Below are 15599 nucleotides of genomic sequence, written 5' to 3'. Positions count from 1 at the left end.
GGGGGGGTGTATTATTTAAATGTGATTTTAACTGTGGTCTCGTCTGATGGCCTACTCGGGTGCTTGCAAAAAGCATGGATGAGCAGGGGGTTTTGGATCAAGAGCTGCAGATACTGATAGTGCAACTGCATCACAGGGGCTGACAGCGTACCCACAGTACACACAGTACCCACAGTACACACAGTACACACAGACAGGAGACAGCAGCCTCAAATATGTGGCACATGCAACATTAAGACACATTTATGATCACACTGACAGTCAAGCAAACCTGGCAGCAGGTGCTTGACTTATTTGCATAAAGATATGACAGATAGGACAGAATCAACACCTTGTGATGTTTGAAAAAATATCAATATCATGAGAAATATTCTGCATGTAGCTGCATCTCAACCTCCTCCATAAGACTTTCTCAAAGGTTAACAGGAGGTTAGCTGCTTGGTGAGGTTAAGGTATAAAATGACATGCACATTGAGCCACTGCATGGTTGTTTTGGTGACATCATGAAGCCACTGAGTCGCAGCATGTTTGCAGAAATTTCAGGCTCTACAGTCATATTTCACATCTACGATAAGTCACAGGTTTAAGAGGAAGCACGCCTCCATCTCCCTATATGGCTGCATAGCATGCATATAAAAAAATAAATGCATCCATTTGACAGGCAAACAAGCACAACATGAAAGCTCTTTGTAAAATGTAGTTACCTGGGTTCAGGCAGGATGATTTTCTTACTCGCCCGGGCCGCTGGAGTAGATTTGCTCTTCTCCATCGCCATCAAATAACTGACATCGGCGAGTACTGCTTCGAGGTCCGCCATCTTTCGACCCTGGGACGACCAAATCAATAAAATAACCGGGGCTGTGGGGAGGGGGGACGGGTTTTGTTTTAGGGAATTAAAAAATAATGTCCTACACCAGATATGACCAACATCAAGGGCCAAGGTGCGTGACAGGGGCCGGCTGAGCGGACGGCGGGGCTGACCATCGACTGGGGGGGAAACCGCGTCGTTGTCTCCGGTTTGTAGTCTGCTCACTTCGCCTCAAACTACCATCATTGTAGAAGAAAAACGGAAATTCAGGAGGGAAGACATTGGGTGACAAGTTACTGAAGAAATGACAGTCACAAGGCCCCGTAGATCACCGTCCTTGTAATCCCATTTAGTGCAAAAAAAAAAAATGCAGGTTTCTTGGGTGCGTTTTTTTGTGGAAAAATAATGCGAGGAGAAGCCAGATGAGATCTGGGTTTTGCAGCCGGTACCTCCTCGCTTTATAGTAATGTGATATGTCTCACAGAGATAGGTAGATGCACCCGATGCAGGATCTGGAGACAGCTGTCAAATCCCACAGGACTCTGGGGTACTTCTCTGGTCCTCTTGATGGAAATGCGACTGGTTTGTCTCCAGTGCGGCATGTGTTTCGGGGGTTTTCCTCTAAATGTAAACACTGTACGGTGGAAACAGAGAGAAAAAATTTCCTGACTTTAATGGTTGCACAGTAAAAAAAAAAAAAAAAAAAAAAAAAAAAAAAAAGAAAGAAATGTGACTGGTTCCTTTTTCTGTGTCTTGACACCAGCAGAAGATTTACTGTAATAAAACACGTGTAGCTGGTTCTCTTCCTCTCAGAGAGCAATCACTGACACCGAAAAAAAAAGGGGAATTCATGAGGCGACAGGTTGTATTCACCATCAGGGTGCTACTTCTTCGTCCTGAATGTATTTCGGCTGCTGCTCCGAGAAAAATGCAAGTCTCTCAGGCGCGATTTGGCACAAATAAAACCACACAAGCACAGGTTAAAGATGAGCCCGGACTCATGATCTGCATTCCCTAAAATCCACACACCGCTGTTGTTTATGTTGCCGTCGTTGCCGCTGCTCGCTGGCTGGCTGCTGGCTTCCTGTGTTCGGCTGCAATGTTCCTCCTTATCGGCTCATCAATCGCAAAAAATGTCGCCCGCGAAAAAAAGAATAAGATGTAGTTAAACACTTTAAGAGGTTTAGCACCAAATCCAGTCCAAGCGAGAGGGTGTGATCGACTAATCACCGGTCAAATCCTCACGCCCGAAAGCTAACTCGTTTTAGCCTGCTGGCGATATCGATATTTGGGTTCGTCCGCTAGTTAGCTACCACGCTAGCTAGCAAAATGAAACATGCTAGCCAGTATGGCTAACTAACGAATAATGTATAGAGAGATCACACAAACTATGCGTCTAGTTTGGGTTGTTTCAGCTGAGCGGAGACGCTAAAATGTCCTCGTTGCCAGTAGCAAACACAGTCACCAGCTGGCACTAACAGAAACACTGGCTCGGTTTCAGACAAGCGATGGACTTAATAAGCTAACGGCTGCGAGTATTGGGGAAGTCTTTGCAGCGTCTCCGGGAAAGAAGAGGAAAAAAACACACACACACACACACACACAGTCTCCGAGAGTCCGGTGGAGTCAAAAACAATGAGAAAATCTCACAAAATAATCCATAGCTGCTTGGTGAGTTACCCCGAGCGTTGCACGGGGGGGTACCCTCCTCGCCTGGAGACCCAGCACAGAGCGACTGACTGTGGGCTGATGGTGACGCTGATGGTAGAGGAGGGGGAGGGAGCGCTGCTGGGTGATGGAGCTCGGCTGGCCAGCGGTAGTTCGCTGCCTGTTAACCGATAACTTTTCCTTCTCCGCCGTAAACTTGTGATTAAATGGCCGGGCGATAATGATGATCACTGCTGGTAATGTTTAAGAAAAAACAAACAAAAAAAAAAACCACCTAATACACCACTGTGCTGATGGTCTTCCCTTCGTAAACCGACCGCACAGAGGTGGATATATGTGAAATAAAAGCGAGGGGGGAGCCGAGCGGGTCGTCGTACTCCGACAGCGCAGCCCCGAGCGACTCCTGTCTACCAGTGCTATCCGTGCTGGGGGAGCCCTCGCTCGGCTACGCGGTTGTCCCGTCCGCTGCTTCCAGGCTGGCCGTGTGCCAACCGTTTCCGTCCGCTCCTTTCGATCAAGCTGCTCGTCTTCCAGCTCCAGTATGGCACATGTTTCAGTTAAGTCCCTCTTCGGTTGTATTTTTCTATTATTATTTTTTTTGCTAGCACAGTGGCACTGCTTGCTTTGTGGTTCAACTTCCTCCCACTGCGGCGGGGAGAGGCTTGTAAAACACGGAGCGGGTCATTGTTTGGCCGGGGCCGGACCACATTGGGTGTCGACAAGAGGGAAAACCATTGTATTTAGAATATTTTCTTCATTTTTATCATTGACATTTTATTTAAACATTGAACTAGCATTAAAAGGCATGCATTGCAAATGTTGTTACCCAGATTTCATAGTTGGGATTTTTCATTTTCCAATTTTAGACCATATTTTTTTGTCAGTGGTGATTTACGACTGGGAATTTCAGAAGCATGGAGCAGTTTGTTTACAGGAGGTTTCCCACAGGGGGGTACTTGAAAGATAAAGAAGGGCACATTAAGGCCTGTTTAAAATGGATGAGTGAAAAATACAGGCTTTAGCATACAAACAATGAGGCCTCTCAGTCTGTGTCAGTATTAAACAAGTTGCTTTTCACATTGCACCTGAATGGTCACGAAGCAGCAGCCTCTGATAATTAATATTACTGCACAGTAATGGGTTGTCTATAGGATGGCCCCCACTGAGCTGGGTGTGCATGTGCTTGTCTCGGTGGACACGCAGTGCCGTTTCCTGGCCAGCAGTGGTAATGCTCCTCCTGCACTCACTGCAATGGACGGGGCCTGCAGGTTACAGCAGCATGTGGCGGTGGAAGGCAAACAGAGGCCCCTGGGTCAAATATTTGACTCCCAAGAAAAGCAGGAGTTTTCCATTTTATGGTTTGCATCAAAATCTTTACAACAATTTCTCATGAATGTACCGCAGGTCACAGCGTACTGTTGATTTAAGGTGGAAATCCAAATAAATGTGACCCTGTAACATCTAATTATAGTCAGTAATTTGCATCTGAAAGACAATAGTTGGCAGTCGAACAGAAACATCCCGTTAATGCAAAGCATTTCTAAGGTAACAACATAAACAACACTTTTTTTTCCAAATAAACTACTGTTGAGAGTTTTTTCTATCTTAATTATTTATAATTAATAATTATAATAAATTATTTTTACAACTCCTATGTTTAATGCCTATTAAAATATGAAATAAAGGAAATGTTTAACTACTTTTCCTGTGACATCCCTGGTCCTCCTCAGCTGTAGCTCTGTTAGCCCTCACTTACAAATGGAAAACACACATTTGCATCAGAGTGCAAATCTAAAACAAACTAGAATTAAAGAAAATACTGTAACAAATACAAAATACAGTAGATTCCTGCGTCTGTATCGTACTTGAAAACTGTGTCGCCTCTGAAGAAATTGTCCTGTAACTGCTGATCCCTGTCATATGGAAAGATATATGACAAAAACAGGAATTATTTAGACACTAACGGTGCAGAAAAAGCTCAGACCTGAGCCTTTAAAGTGATAATTACAACTAAAACAATTCATTTAGAGCTGCAATTAACAAATTATTCATTTTTCAGTTAATTTGCTGATAAATTTCTTGATTAATCAATTAAGCAGTTAGTGAGAAATCGTGCAGCTCAGTTTCTGGGAGTCAGAGGAGACGTCTTGTTCAGTTTGATCAACAGCTCAGAAGCCAAAGACGATCAGTTTCATTTACAGCTCAAAGTCCTGCAGTAAATCTTTGTTATTCGTCTGAAGTAAAAGTACAGAAGTACTATCAACTAAATGTACTTAAAGTTTCAAAAGTAAAAGTTTTCATTCTGCATATTCTACTGTTGGTTTTTTGTAACTAATGCATGAAGTAGAAACTCATTTTAACGTCTTTGCCAGACAACACATCACATTATGTAAACCCATCAGATGTTTGAATTCAGAACCACACAAAGTCATTTTACATGTGCTGCATTAACCTGTTATTGGACCCATTTTGACACAGTGAGGCTTTCAGGGCCCGGGGACTCTGCCTGTTTTTCCCAGCTGGAAATCAGCTCGTATTTCAGGCAAAGTCATCAAACTCACACAGAGATGTTTCAGTTTTATAACCTCGCACAACTGCTGGTTTATAACAGACCAAAACATCTATAGATTTATAAATTAATAGAGGTTTTAGCTTTTATGGCAAGAATCAGAAAACCATCAATTTTAAGCCTGAAATCATTGTAAATTTATAAAACCATACAGTATATCTTTATCTATATCTCTATCTATCTATCTATCCTTTGATCAGAAGAGAAGCAGATACATGGTGGAAGTCGGTAAGGTTTAAGAAAGACAGTTTATTCAGCACTGGCAAGTAGCAGGGGTCAGAGGTGAAGGGTCACATGGGAAAAGGGAGTTTGGAGTAAGTTGTTACTGCTGAATACGGCGGATGGACTGGATCTGAGGGGTCTGGCAGTGGGAGCCAAACTCCCTGAAGTGTTTGTACTCCCCACAGTGACGATCACACTCCATGATATACTGGTATCCACGATAACCAGGGTACTGGTAGCACACAAATCTGTTGAGAAATCGCAGAGAGGGAGAGAGTGAGAGGAGGAAGAAGACATGAGATGTTGCAACAGGCTGTTGTTGTGAAAGTCTAACCAGGATTATTTTTGAACTGCTGAAGGGAAGCTAAAAAAGAAATAGTTGAGTTGGAAATAAAAAAAAAAAATGTGGAGGGAGAGGAGGAGTGTTGCCGTAGCTGGAGGACACTCACGCTCCAGACTGGATCCTGAGAGAGCCAACTTCATTGTTGCACCAGCCCATGGCCTGGAGGGAGGGATAATCGTCACTAAGCTCACCCTTACGGCCCAGGAAGTTCTCACGCTCATAGATAGTCATACGACACTCTCTGTGGTTCTGGAGGGCAGAAAAAAAAGAGCAAACAATACATATAGGTTGTTTTTCCAGTCAGTCAAGTCCACGGCAGCGACACAAGTTCAACGACACGAGAGAGATGTTGACATTTGTGAAGCTGAAGGAGTGGAAAGGTGAGGCAGGTGATCCGTGTTGCACTTACAGCACAGGCAATGGGTCTGAAGGAGGTCAGTCTCTCAATGTGATAGGCATTGCTGCCGCCGAAGGCATCACACTGGGGGTACTCTCCCCTCTCCAGCACAAACTGCTGTCCCTGGTAGGAAGCATGCTCGTAACCCACCCAGCTGGGGAGAGAAAGTCAAAGCCTGTTACGCTCTCTCCACCGGCCAGAGCCTGTAAATATCTGGTGCTTGTGACAGTGACAGTTCTGCATTCTCTGTTGTTTTCTGTGTGTGTGTGTGTGTGTGTGTTTACTCACGCTCCGCTCTCCACTCTGAGGGAGCGCACGGTCTCGAAGCCGAACTCCATCACGTTGCAGCACTCAGAGGTGAACTCATGACGACGGCCCTGGAAGCACTCCTCGTCGAAGACAATGATCTGACGGGGGGGAAGCAGACGAGTAAACACAGCAGCACATACAGACACTAAGACATGCTCAGCTGCTTCGTTTTAAAGGTATAAACTTGTGTTAATTGTGTTTGTTACACGCAGAACGTCCTCATATGGTCTAGGGGCTACATTAACTCTGCCGCTCTCTGCCTGTGAGAGAAACGGCAGCTCTCTCCCGGAGGAGCTGGTGATGAATCGCGTGTCTTTTTCGTCTGAGACATTTCACTAGAAGCAGCCGGTCGCATCTCGGGGAGAGCGAGTAGGTTGAAAGGACCTCCAGTGGGGTGATGTATGAATCTGTTCCTCCATCTGCACACACACTCACCTTCCAGTGGCCGGAGAACTTGGTGCAGTGGTGAGTCATTTTGTCTGGCAGGAAGAAGAAAAACAGAGAGAGAGAGATCACAATGACAAGAGAGCACATACTGAACTGTTTGATTCTGACGCAGGAACAAGTTTAAATTGACAGTAAACAGCAGAGCAGGAGACGCACTGTTGTAAACTTTTCATCACAAAGCCACTAAAGTGTTGTTCCCCATAAACAACAAGCCCGGACTGATACACAACAGGTTGAAATGGCCTGTACAGCAGCGTCAGTGTGTGTTATGGAAAGGCTGAAAAGCTCCAGCAACAATGAGGCCTGAATACTGGAATGAGCCTGAATGCATCATTCCTGAACTGAAAGCATCTATTTATAGTTCCTACACAAAAATGAAGAGGGTTAGAGGAGCCAGAGGCCTCATCCAGACTTTCTCCCACCCATTCTATCTCTTTATCTCACTCTCTGCCCATTTCCTGACCTGTTGCTGCTGCTGCTGCTGCTGCTGCTGCGGCGGAGATTTTCCACCATCACCACTGTTTATCTCACCCACTGGGTGCAGTGATGGCCGCTGGAGCCCGGCTGGCTGCTGTGTTTAGGGGTATTTGGAGTGTGAGTGTGGGGGGCTGGTGTAGCCTGGCTGCGCTGTGCCTGTGCTGCCTGGCTGGCTGTGCTGTGCTGTGCAGTGCTGGGTGAGGGACAGGGACTCACCTTGCTTTGATGCCCTTGGGATGTCCTGCCGTGAGAGTGAGAGGAGCCACGCGCCCCCACCCTTTTAAAGCCTCCCCTGGCAAGAGGCCATGCTGAAAGCCCCAGCTCAGCAACAGGGAGGGGCTTCGCTTTGTCCCCCCCGACAAAAGCGTGGTTAATCTGTGGAGGGGGCAGAAGTGCAGACACCACATTATCACCCGGGGCAGTGGACGCGGAGACACTGGAATATAAGAGAGACAAGATACAGAGTGAGATCCTGAGGAAACGATGAGGGTCAAGGACGTGAGAGAAGATGCAGCTTATTGTTTGAATCTAAGGCTCCAAAGAACGATTCACTTTATCATTTGATTGATTTAATGTCTCATTAAACAACGAATGTGCAGCTTTTTAAAGCAATACCCAAACCCAAATGTCATATATGTTCATATATTCACTGTCCACATATGTAACAAAAATAAATTATAAAAATTATTTATGAAACCGATTGGAATCATTTCAGATATTGACATGAATGTCTAGCCTATACAATGTTTAATTATGTATGCTTATATTGTAGCTAGATGTATATCCTGTCAATATGTGTTGATATTATAAACAGACCAAAAGTCTGAGACCCCTTAATTTAAAATTAATATTAAAAATTAGAAATAAGAAAAAACACATGGAAAAAACATATAAAATGTTTATATTTATGTTGTCTTAATAAACTTATTATATTATACATAAATTAAATATATACACCGTGAACATATATGGTCACATGTTATACTATATAAAAATTCATTATGTAGATATTTTTAATATACTGTATGTACAAATACACATTTTACTATGAGTATTTCATGTATGATGTATACGTGTGTTAATTATATATCCACTTAAAGTCAACACATATGGCAACATCACTCTTGATATAGGGACATATATTATTATACATATATATATATTTCCCTATGGGTAACTAAATAACTAATATCACCCAATCATCTCCATGTGTAATGATTAAATGTCGTGTCCTGTCTCACCTGCTCAGGTATCTGTATATCAGTGCAGACTGGCTGCATGACTCACTGATGTGTCAGTGGAGTTTAGTTAAGGAGACCTGATTTTCTCTGCAGATAGTGAGCGCTTATGAAACACGACTGCATGTGTACGAGCAGAAATATAAACAGCAGAGAGGAAGCTATTCATCCAGACGTTTTGGTGTAGACATACTTCCCCTGCCGCTCTGTGTAGTACATTAATACTCCCTTTGATGACTCTGTGATAAGCCCCAATGCTTTATAACTTATAAAGTATGAATCCTGAGAGACCATCTCTGTTTCTGTTCTCTCACTAAATGTGAACGTCGGAATATGAGGAAATGTTTTTTAAGAGAATATCTGGTTAGATTAAACAATGATGTCAGCACATCAGAGGTTTTATTATGAAAGTCTCCTTTTAATGCATCCAGTTTTCAAAATTAAAGTCAGGTGTAATTGTCCTTATCACACAATATAAAAGATGAAAGCCAGCAATGTTTTAAACAGGTTTAACCAAGAGGTTGTAGAGTATAATACAATATCTCCTGCTCGAGTGTGTGTGTGTGTGTGTGTGTGTGTGTGTGTGTGTGTGTGTGAGTGACTGCTTACATAATCAGCCACTTGTAAACAAGAGAGCAGAGGCACTGGATGGGCAGCAGCACTTTCTAAACAACAGCTCTATTTCCTGTGAGCCCAGAGGAATTTAAGCAGAGAATCTGTATTTCAGTCACTTCTAGATGTGATTTACCACTTCAAACGCTCACATACAATAACAGACACATTTAACCTGAGTTTATCGCCGTTTAAAAGGTAATTTCTTCTCAAATAAAACATAAAGTCTGCTTTCTTGAGACCAAAACAATTACCTCACTGCAGTAAATGAGTGTTATGCTGATTATTTTTTGAGTGATGTGATCCTGTGCTGTTCCACAAAGATGAAAACAACCAAAAGAAAACAGCCGACATTTCCAAGGTGCAATAATTGGCCTGTAGCTGTCAGACTCAACGTTGCACTGGGTGAATTACAGAATAAACAGGGGTAGCCAATTGATAGTGGAGGTATGGAAAGGTCATAGGGTCGTTAAAATCAATATGTTTCTTGGTCATTAGAGGACAGATTCCCTCTCTCACAAACCTGGTTTTTAAATTTAATTTGTTTCAAAAGATGTTATGATAATTTAAAATATGTCAATATTACTGCTGATACCTGAGTTTGATATTATGGCAAAATAATACTTTGAGAAATCAAAACCTTTTTTTCCATTTAAAGGATAATTCTGATCATAAACTGATTTTCTTATCGTCAATAAATCTCATGAAAAGACTAAAAAAAAAAAGACTAATAATGTGTGTGATACACAGGATCCTGTTGCTCTGTGAGCTCCATTGTTGTCCACAAACGAATAAAAATACATCAATGAGCCTTCATTACCACAAATGCACGAAACACTCCCCAGAGCACCAAATGTGGATTCATCCACTGCTAAAAATAGTCCAAGACAAATTCACTGTTTCCTCCTGTTTGGTTAATAAAAAAACTGCAGTGAGCAACTGTTTTAGTAAATTATCTCAGCCCCAACAGGAAGAACACAGAGATTACACAACAGGATCAGTTCACACCTAATCTGCATAATCAAACACAATTTAATTCCTGCTGCAATGGTGGAAATAAGAACATCTGAGGTGATATAATCCAGACATAATCTGCCTTTAATCCAAGAATTATCACCATCATCATCATCATCATCATCATCAGGAGGAGGAGGGATTCTCATTTACAATGGTGCTGGAAATACAAAACTCAAACAGTGCATTAATATAAAAATAGAAATGAGCTGATATGGAATAAAAGTCACTGTTCAGTTTATTACACTATGGTTTTGTATGGCCAGTAGTTTACGGTGGCTAGCATTAGCTAATGTTAGCAAATTTTAGACTTATGTTACTGCGTAAATGACATTACTTTTCATTATTACAGGAGAATATTGATCTCACTCTCATGCCTGTATGTTACAAATATAGCTGGAGGTGGGAGGCCATTAGCCTAGCTTAGCATAAAGGAGCGGAAGCAGGGGACAACAATTTGTGCCTTTAGGTTAGCAGGTGTTTGCTGTTAATTCAATTAAAACTATTGTTTTTTTTTACATTAATATCTGTGTACAGATTAAACAAAAAGGATATGTACGCGGTTGTGTCACCTGTTATGGGGATTAATTAAAGATGCATATGTTTCCTTTTTTGTGCTGTTTACTACAAGCAAACGAGAATCCAAAATGGCGGAAGCTAGCTTATTAGCTGTGCTCTATAGTCATGAGACAGGAGTTGATGATACAAACGTGACTTTTGTATCAACTGTATGAAGTTACTAGTATGTTAGAGACCGAGCTAGCAAGCTAGCTAAATGACTGAGTTCATTGGCTCTGAGAGTTTCTTCCTCCCTCTTTATTCAGTTTTGATTGAAAAAAATTCCCAGCAAACCAGAAACCAAAACGGAGAAGGCTATTGTAGCTCATTAGCTATGTTGAAAAAAATTAGCATAATTCCCAAAATGTTGGGCTATTTCTTTATGTACACAGACTGATAGTTTGTCCAGCAGCCTGGGGCTTGTGGAGGGTTAATTAAAGCTGCTTATATTGTGCTGTTGACTGCCAGCAAACCAGAATCCAAAATGGCAGAAGCTAACATAGCTTATTAGGTGCGTTGCAGTCATGAGACAGGAGTTGATGGTAAAAATTTGACTTTTGAATTAATTGTATGAAGTTACTGTAATGTTAGGGACAGAGCTAGCATGCTAGCTAAATGATTATTGATTTCTTTAGCTCTGAGAACTTTATCCTCCCTCTTTAGTAAATTTTTATCTGAAAAAATTAGCTCAAATTTGCTAATATGTTGAACTGTTTCTTTAGGTAAAGCAGATTTACAGCTAGCCTAGCCTCTGGGCTAGTCATCGATTAAGCAGCTAAAACTCAATAAACCATTGTTATGTTTTCTTTTAAATGTTTAAATAAGACAAACTGTTAATATTGTAGCTGTAAAGAGGGGGGTCATTTTCTTGGTGTGAGTGACCATAGTTCAGATGAAAGAATAATTTATTTTTGAGTCTTTTTTTTCAGGTCCAAAGCTAGAAATTAAGTTGTATTTGTGTGTCTGTAGGTGATAGAGAGAAGGGATTACCTCTTTGTTCCCTCTGGACCTTTGCATTCCTCCTCTCTACATGTAACTATAGCTTACGGCCCCAGCAGCCCAACACATGGGAAAAATGCCTTGGTCAGTGGTTTCCTTTGACAGTAAAACGCTTACAGGCAGGCCAGTGGGGCCGGCGGCGTTTCTGGGCTATGCGATGACCCGGTGGCTTTGGCACAGGCCAACTGTGATGACGAGAGGCTTTCTATTGTGCTGTGAGCCTCTACGTTTGGCCTTTGCCAGAGTATAAAAGCTTGGGTCGAGCGTTGAAGGGACCAGCACGAGCCAGCCTCCCACACACGGCACTGCAAGCTATACTAACGCAGGTAAGGACACACAGACGCAGACATAGACACCACAGCACCCATCGTAGTACAGGGGGGGGGGGACAAGCACACATCATCCAGAGCCAGGGCCCACTCCCTGCCCACCACACCCAGGCAAACCACCCTCAGCCTGAGGAAAGACCCAAACAGAAGTCCAGGGCCCAAATGAGCCTCCCACATAAACAGCAGACTTGTGCTTAATTCCAAATCCCAAAAACATACCTACCTACCTACCACCCCTTTACAATGTTCACACTTCGACTAAGGCCACATCGAACCACCCTGTCACTTCCATTTACACCTCTATTTCTGTTCATCCCCTTGTCTTCCTCCATCTCTCACCCAGACTCTCCTGAAGCCCCTCACCATGTCTCAGACTGCCAAGTCCGCCTCCAGCCAGGGCACCGATGCCAAGGACAAGGGAGCCCCCGCTCCTGCTGCCTCCAGCAAGGCCACCAAGACCGGCGAGCCTGGCGTGGGATCCTTCAGAGTGAGTCACTGCAGCATTAGACACTGTTTTATTTAAAGGGTCAGTTCACCCAGATTACATTGAGAACACATCTTCTCCTGAAGCCGTGCAGGTAGTTTGAGATATTCAGTTAGTGGTGTTTACGGCATATAAAAAACTGAACTGGTTAAAGTGGTAAAAAAACTGCCCAGAATGGATTATCCTGTTGCAGAAGAGTCTTTAAAATTTGGATGCTTTTAGCACAACTAATGGCATTTAATTGGGACAAAAGGCAAAGTGGTTAGTGCTTGTGATCTGAGCAAACAGACCCTTTAAATGTTTTTTTAATGCAAGTTACTGCTTAACATTTCTTAGTTTACTCTTATTCAATTTAGCTTTAAATTTCATTTAACAGTGCTGAACGATGTATTCATGTATAAATACAGCAGCAATACCATTTAATTCATTCATTTGAGAGTGATATATTGTTGTTATATTATTGCAATCTTTATTTTTGGTGCAAAAAAAGTGGGTGGGTGTGGTGCTGCTTTATATGCTGTTGGGTGGTGTAATATCTTATATATTATAACACTACCAGAATATTTTATCATATATTTTGTGAGTAAAATCTTAAAAGTACAATAATTTCCTCTGAAATGTGGTGAACCAAAAGTATAAAGCAGCAGTAAATGAAAGAAGTGCTTAGAACTTAGTATCATGAAGTGAAGCTGATGTTTAGAGGACGTGGACGTGGACTTGTCTTCATGTTTGGAAATAACTCAGAGTCATAATTTGAACTGAATATTCAGACAGTTTAGTCGGTGAAGAAGACACCGCTGGGTTAGTGAAGGATGCTGTTGTAACGTGTGCCGTCTCCTCTCTGCAGATCATGCTGTTCGACCAGGAGAACTTCCAGGGCAGGATGATCGAGGTCCAGAATGAGTGTATGAACGTGTGTGACCGTGGCATGGATAGAGTGCGTAGTATCATTGTGGAGTGCGGCCCGTAAGTGGACACAACCTCTCCGTGTAGATTCCCTGTACTCACTCATATTTCTCTGTTACCTCTCCTCTAATTTTCCTCTCCCCTCCTCTTCCCCCCCTTGTGCCCCCCCTGTGCCCGGCGGCCCCCCCTCTCCAGCTTTGTTGCCTTTGAGCAGACTAACTTCCGTGGGGAGATGTTCATCCTGGAGAAGGGAGAGTATCCTCGCTGGGATACCTGGAGCAACTCCTACCGCAGCGACTGCCTCATGTCCCTCAGGCCCATCCGCATGGTACGGTTCACAGTCTAGATACTGAAATATAGAAAGTTATATATTATAATTTTAAACAAGACCCAGAAGTGGAAGACATGCAGTCAAGTCTAAAGCTTACACATGCTACTGACCTGATGAAGCTGAGATGAAAAGTGCAACAACTACAGATACAGCTGGTGATTATTTTCATTAAGGATCCATTTGCAGATTATTGCCTTGATTAATCGATGAATGATGTTTTTGGTAAATGGGAGAAAATAGTGAAAATATACTTATTACATTATAATTTGTCCCAAAGACTTTCAATTTAAAATCATATATGATAAAGAAAAGCTGCTAATGTTCACAATTGAGAACCATCAATTTTTTGGTTTTATTGCAGTTTTGCTTGAAAAATGACTGAATATCAAAATTGATCAATTATCAAAATAGTTCCTGATTAATTTCAAGTGATTGACAAATTGTTTTACCTCTGGAGGTAAGTAGTTGTTGAGATTTTTCACTCTGGGATAAAACAGACAGAGACACCAGTTACAGCCACAGTAAAACAAAAACAACACAAAAATAGGAATATAACAAATCAACATCAACTAATTAAATGAGCTAATTAAGTCAGTGTGACACAAAGACTAATTATTAATTCTCCATGGCTCATTTCCTCCCTGCAGGACAGCATGGAGCACAAGATCTGCCTGTACGAGCTCTCCGACTTCAAGGGCAACAAGATGGAGATCCAGGAGGATGATGTGCCCACCCTCTGGGCGCATGGCTTCTGCGACAGAGTGGGCAGCGTGAGGGTGCCAGGAGGAGCGTGAGTAGACACAAACACACACTTTAATAATAGCTTCAGCTGCTCAGGTTCCGAGATGAAAGACTCGTAGGTGTGTGTCGGGAGCCCGGGAGCGAACCTGTCTGCTCATTTCCCACATTTAACTAAAGTGGAGGCTCAGTGCTGCAAATATTGTTTTAGACATCGCTCCGGGCCTCTGGAGTTACACTACAATGTAGTTGTTCATTAAAAAGTAGTATGACATGTCATCACAAGGCTTAACGCTGACTGCATTGTGTTTGTTTTGTTTCTTGACAAATGTATTTTTAGTCAGGAAGTTTCCTTCATATCAACATGACTGAAGTCTCACAGTGAGATGCGCATCTATTCATTTTGACGGTTCCACCCGAGGCTCCAGAACAGCCTCAGTTCTAATTGTCAGGGAAAGCATGGAAGCTTTGAAAGAACTTCTATATTCTCCGGCCTTCCTAAAGAACTCCTAGACTGTTCTCTTTTATCACTAGAAGTTCTTACAAGAACCCTGGAACCTCTTCAAGCTCATCAGCCTCCTAAAATGCCTCTTGTTATTTCTCAGGGGATCTTGGAACCTCTTAAAGGAAGCCTAGATCCTCTTCAAGGATCCCTAGAATCTCCTTAATCATTATTAGGTCCTCTTGAGAACTGCTAATCTCCAGTCTATTCAGAAGGAATGTGGTAATTACATCATACAGTATAGGGATACGAATTTATGATGAAGAACATAAACATCCTACAACAGGAGACAGAGAACACATTAAAAATCAATATGAACCATGAGATCAACTACCTGGGATTAAAGTCAGATTAAAGCACTAACTCCCCCCTCTCTCCATGTCTCCCTCAGCTGGGTGGGTTACCAGTACCCCGGATACAGAGGCTACCAGTACCTGTTCGAGTGCGGTGACTACAGACACTACAACGACTTCTGCGCCTTCCAGCCCCAGATCCAGTCCATGCGTCGTATCAGGGACATGCAGTTCCACCAGAGAGGATGCTTCACCTTCACCTCCGCCAGCAAGTGAACGACACCTGCCGGCCGTCAGGAGCTGCTGTAGCCACGCAGCCCTCGCAGCTTTTTATTTCTCCAAACGCCACCCTCCC

At 42.7% G+C, this 15599-nt stretch overlaps 3 protein-coding genes across 4 annotated transcripts in view; 1 reads left to right on the top strand and 2 right to left on the bottom strand.

Moving 5' to 3' along the window:
* grk3 (G protein-coupled receptor kinase 3) overlaps positions 1 to 2527 on the bottom strand; it is a 60106-nt gene extending 57579 nt beyond the window's left edge. For both annotated transcript variants that reach the window (XM_022748698.1, XM_022748699.1), the window contains exons 1-2: positions 2459 to 2527; positions 705 to 1442 (exon numbers count right to left, since the gene is read on the bottom strand). In XM_022748698.1, the coding sequence (XP_022604419.1) occupies positions 705 to 817 (113 nt within the window). In that variant the 5' untranslated portion in view covers positions 818 to 1442; positions 2459 to 2527. The remainder of the gene's footprint in view (positions 1 to 704; positions 1443 to 2458) is intronic.
* Positions 2528 to 5328: 2801 nt separating this feature from the next.
* On the bottom strand, positions 5329 to 6790 carry cryba4 (crystallin beta A4). The gene is made up of 5 exons (XM_022748720.1): positions 6752 to 6790; positions 6296 to 6414; positions 6020 to 6161; positions 5717 to 5859; positions 5329 to 5515 (listed from the first exon to the last, which is right to left on the bottom strand). Exons 1-5 carry the CDS (start codon positions 6788 to 6790, stop codon positions 5368 to 5370), a joined length of 591 nt encoding a protein of 196 aa, XP_022604441.1. The 3' UTR covers positions 5329 to 5367.
* A 5564-nt stretch (positions 6791 to 12354) lies between these two features.
* Positions 12355 to 15520, top strand: crybb1 (crystallin beta B1). Its single transcript, XM_022748708.1, has 5 exons — positions 12355 to 12477; positions 13322 to 13440; positions 13576 to 13708; positions 14359 to 14501; positions 15343 to 15520. Exons 1-5 carry the CDS (start codon positions 12355 to 12357, stop codon positions 15518 to 15520), a joined length of 696 nt encoding a protein of 231 aa, XP_022604429.1.
* Positions 15521 to 15599: the final 79 nt, after the last annotated feature.

The sequence above is a fragment of the Seriola dumerili genome, unplaced genomic scaffold, assembly GCF_002260705.1.
Source record: "Seriola dumerili isolate Sdu_G_001 unplaced genomic scaffold, Sdu_1.0 BDQW01000128.1, whole genome shotgun sequence".
Lineage (NCBI taxonomy): Eukaryota > Metazoa > Chordata > Actinopteri > Carangiformes > Carangidae > Seriola > Seriola dumerili.
The sequence above is the reverse complement of the archived record's forward strand: the minus strand, read 5'-3'. Positions and strand labels throughout refer to the sequence as shown.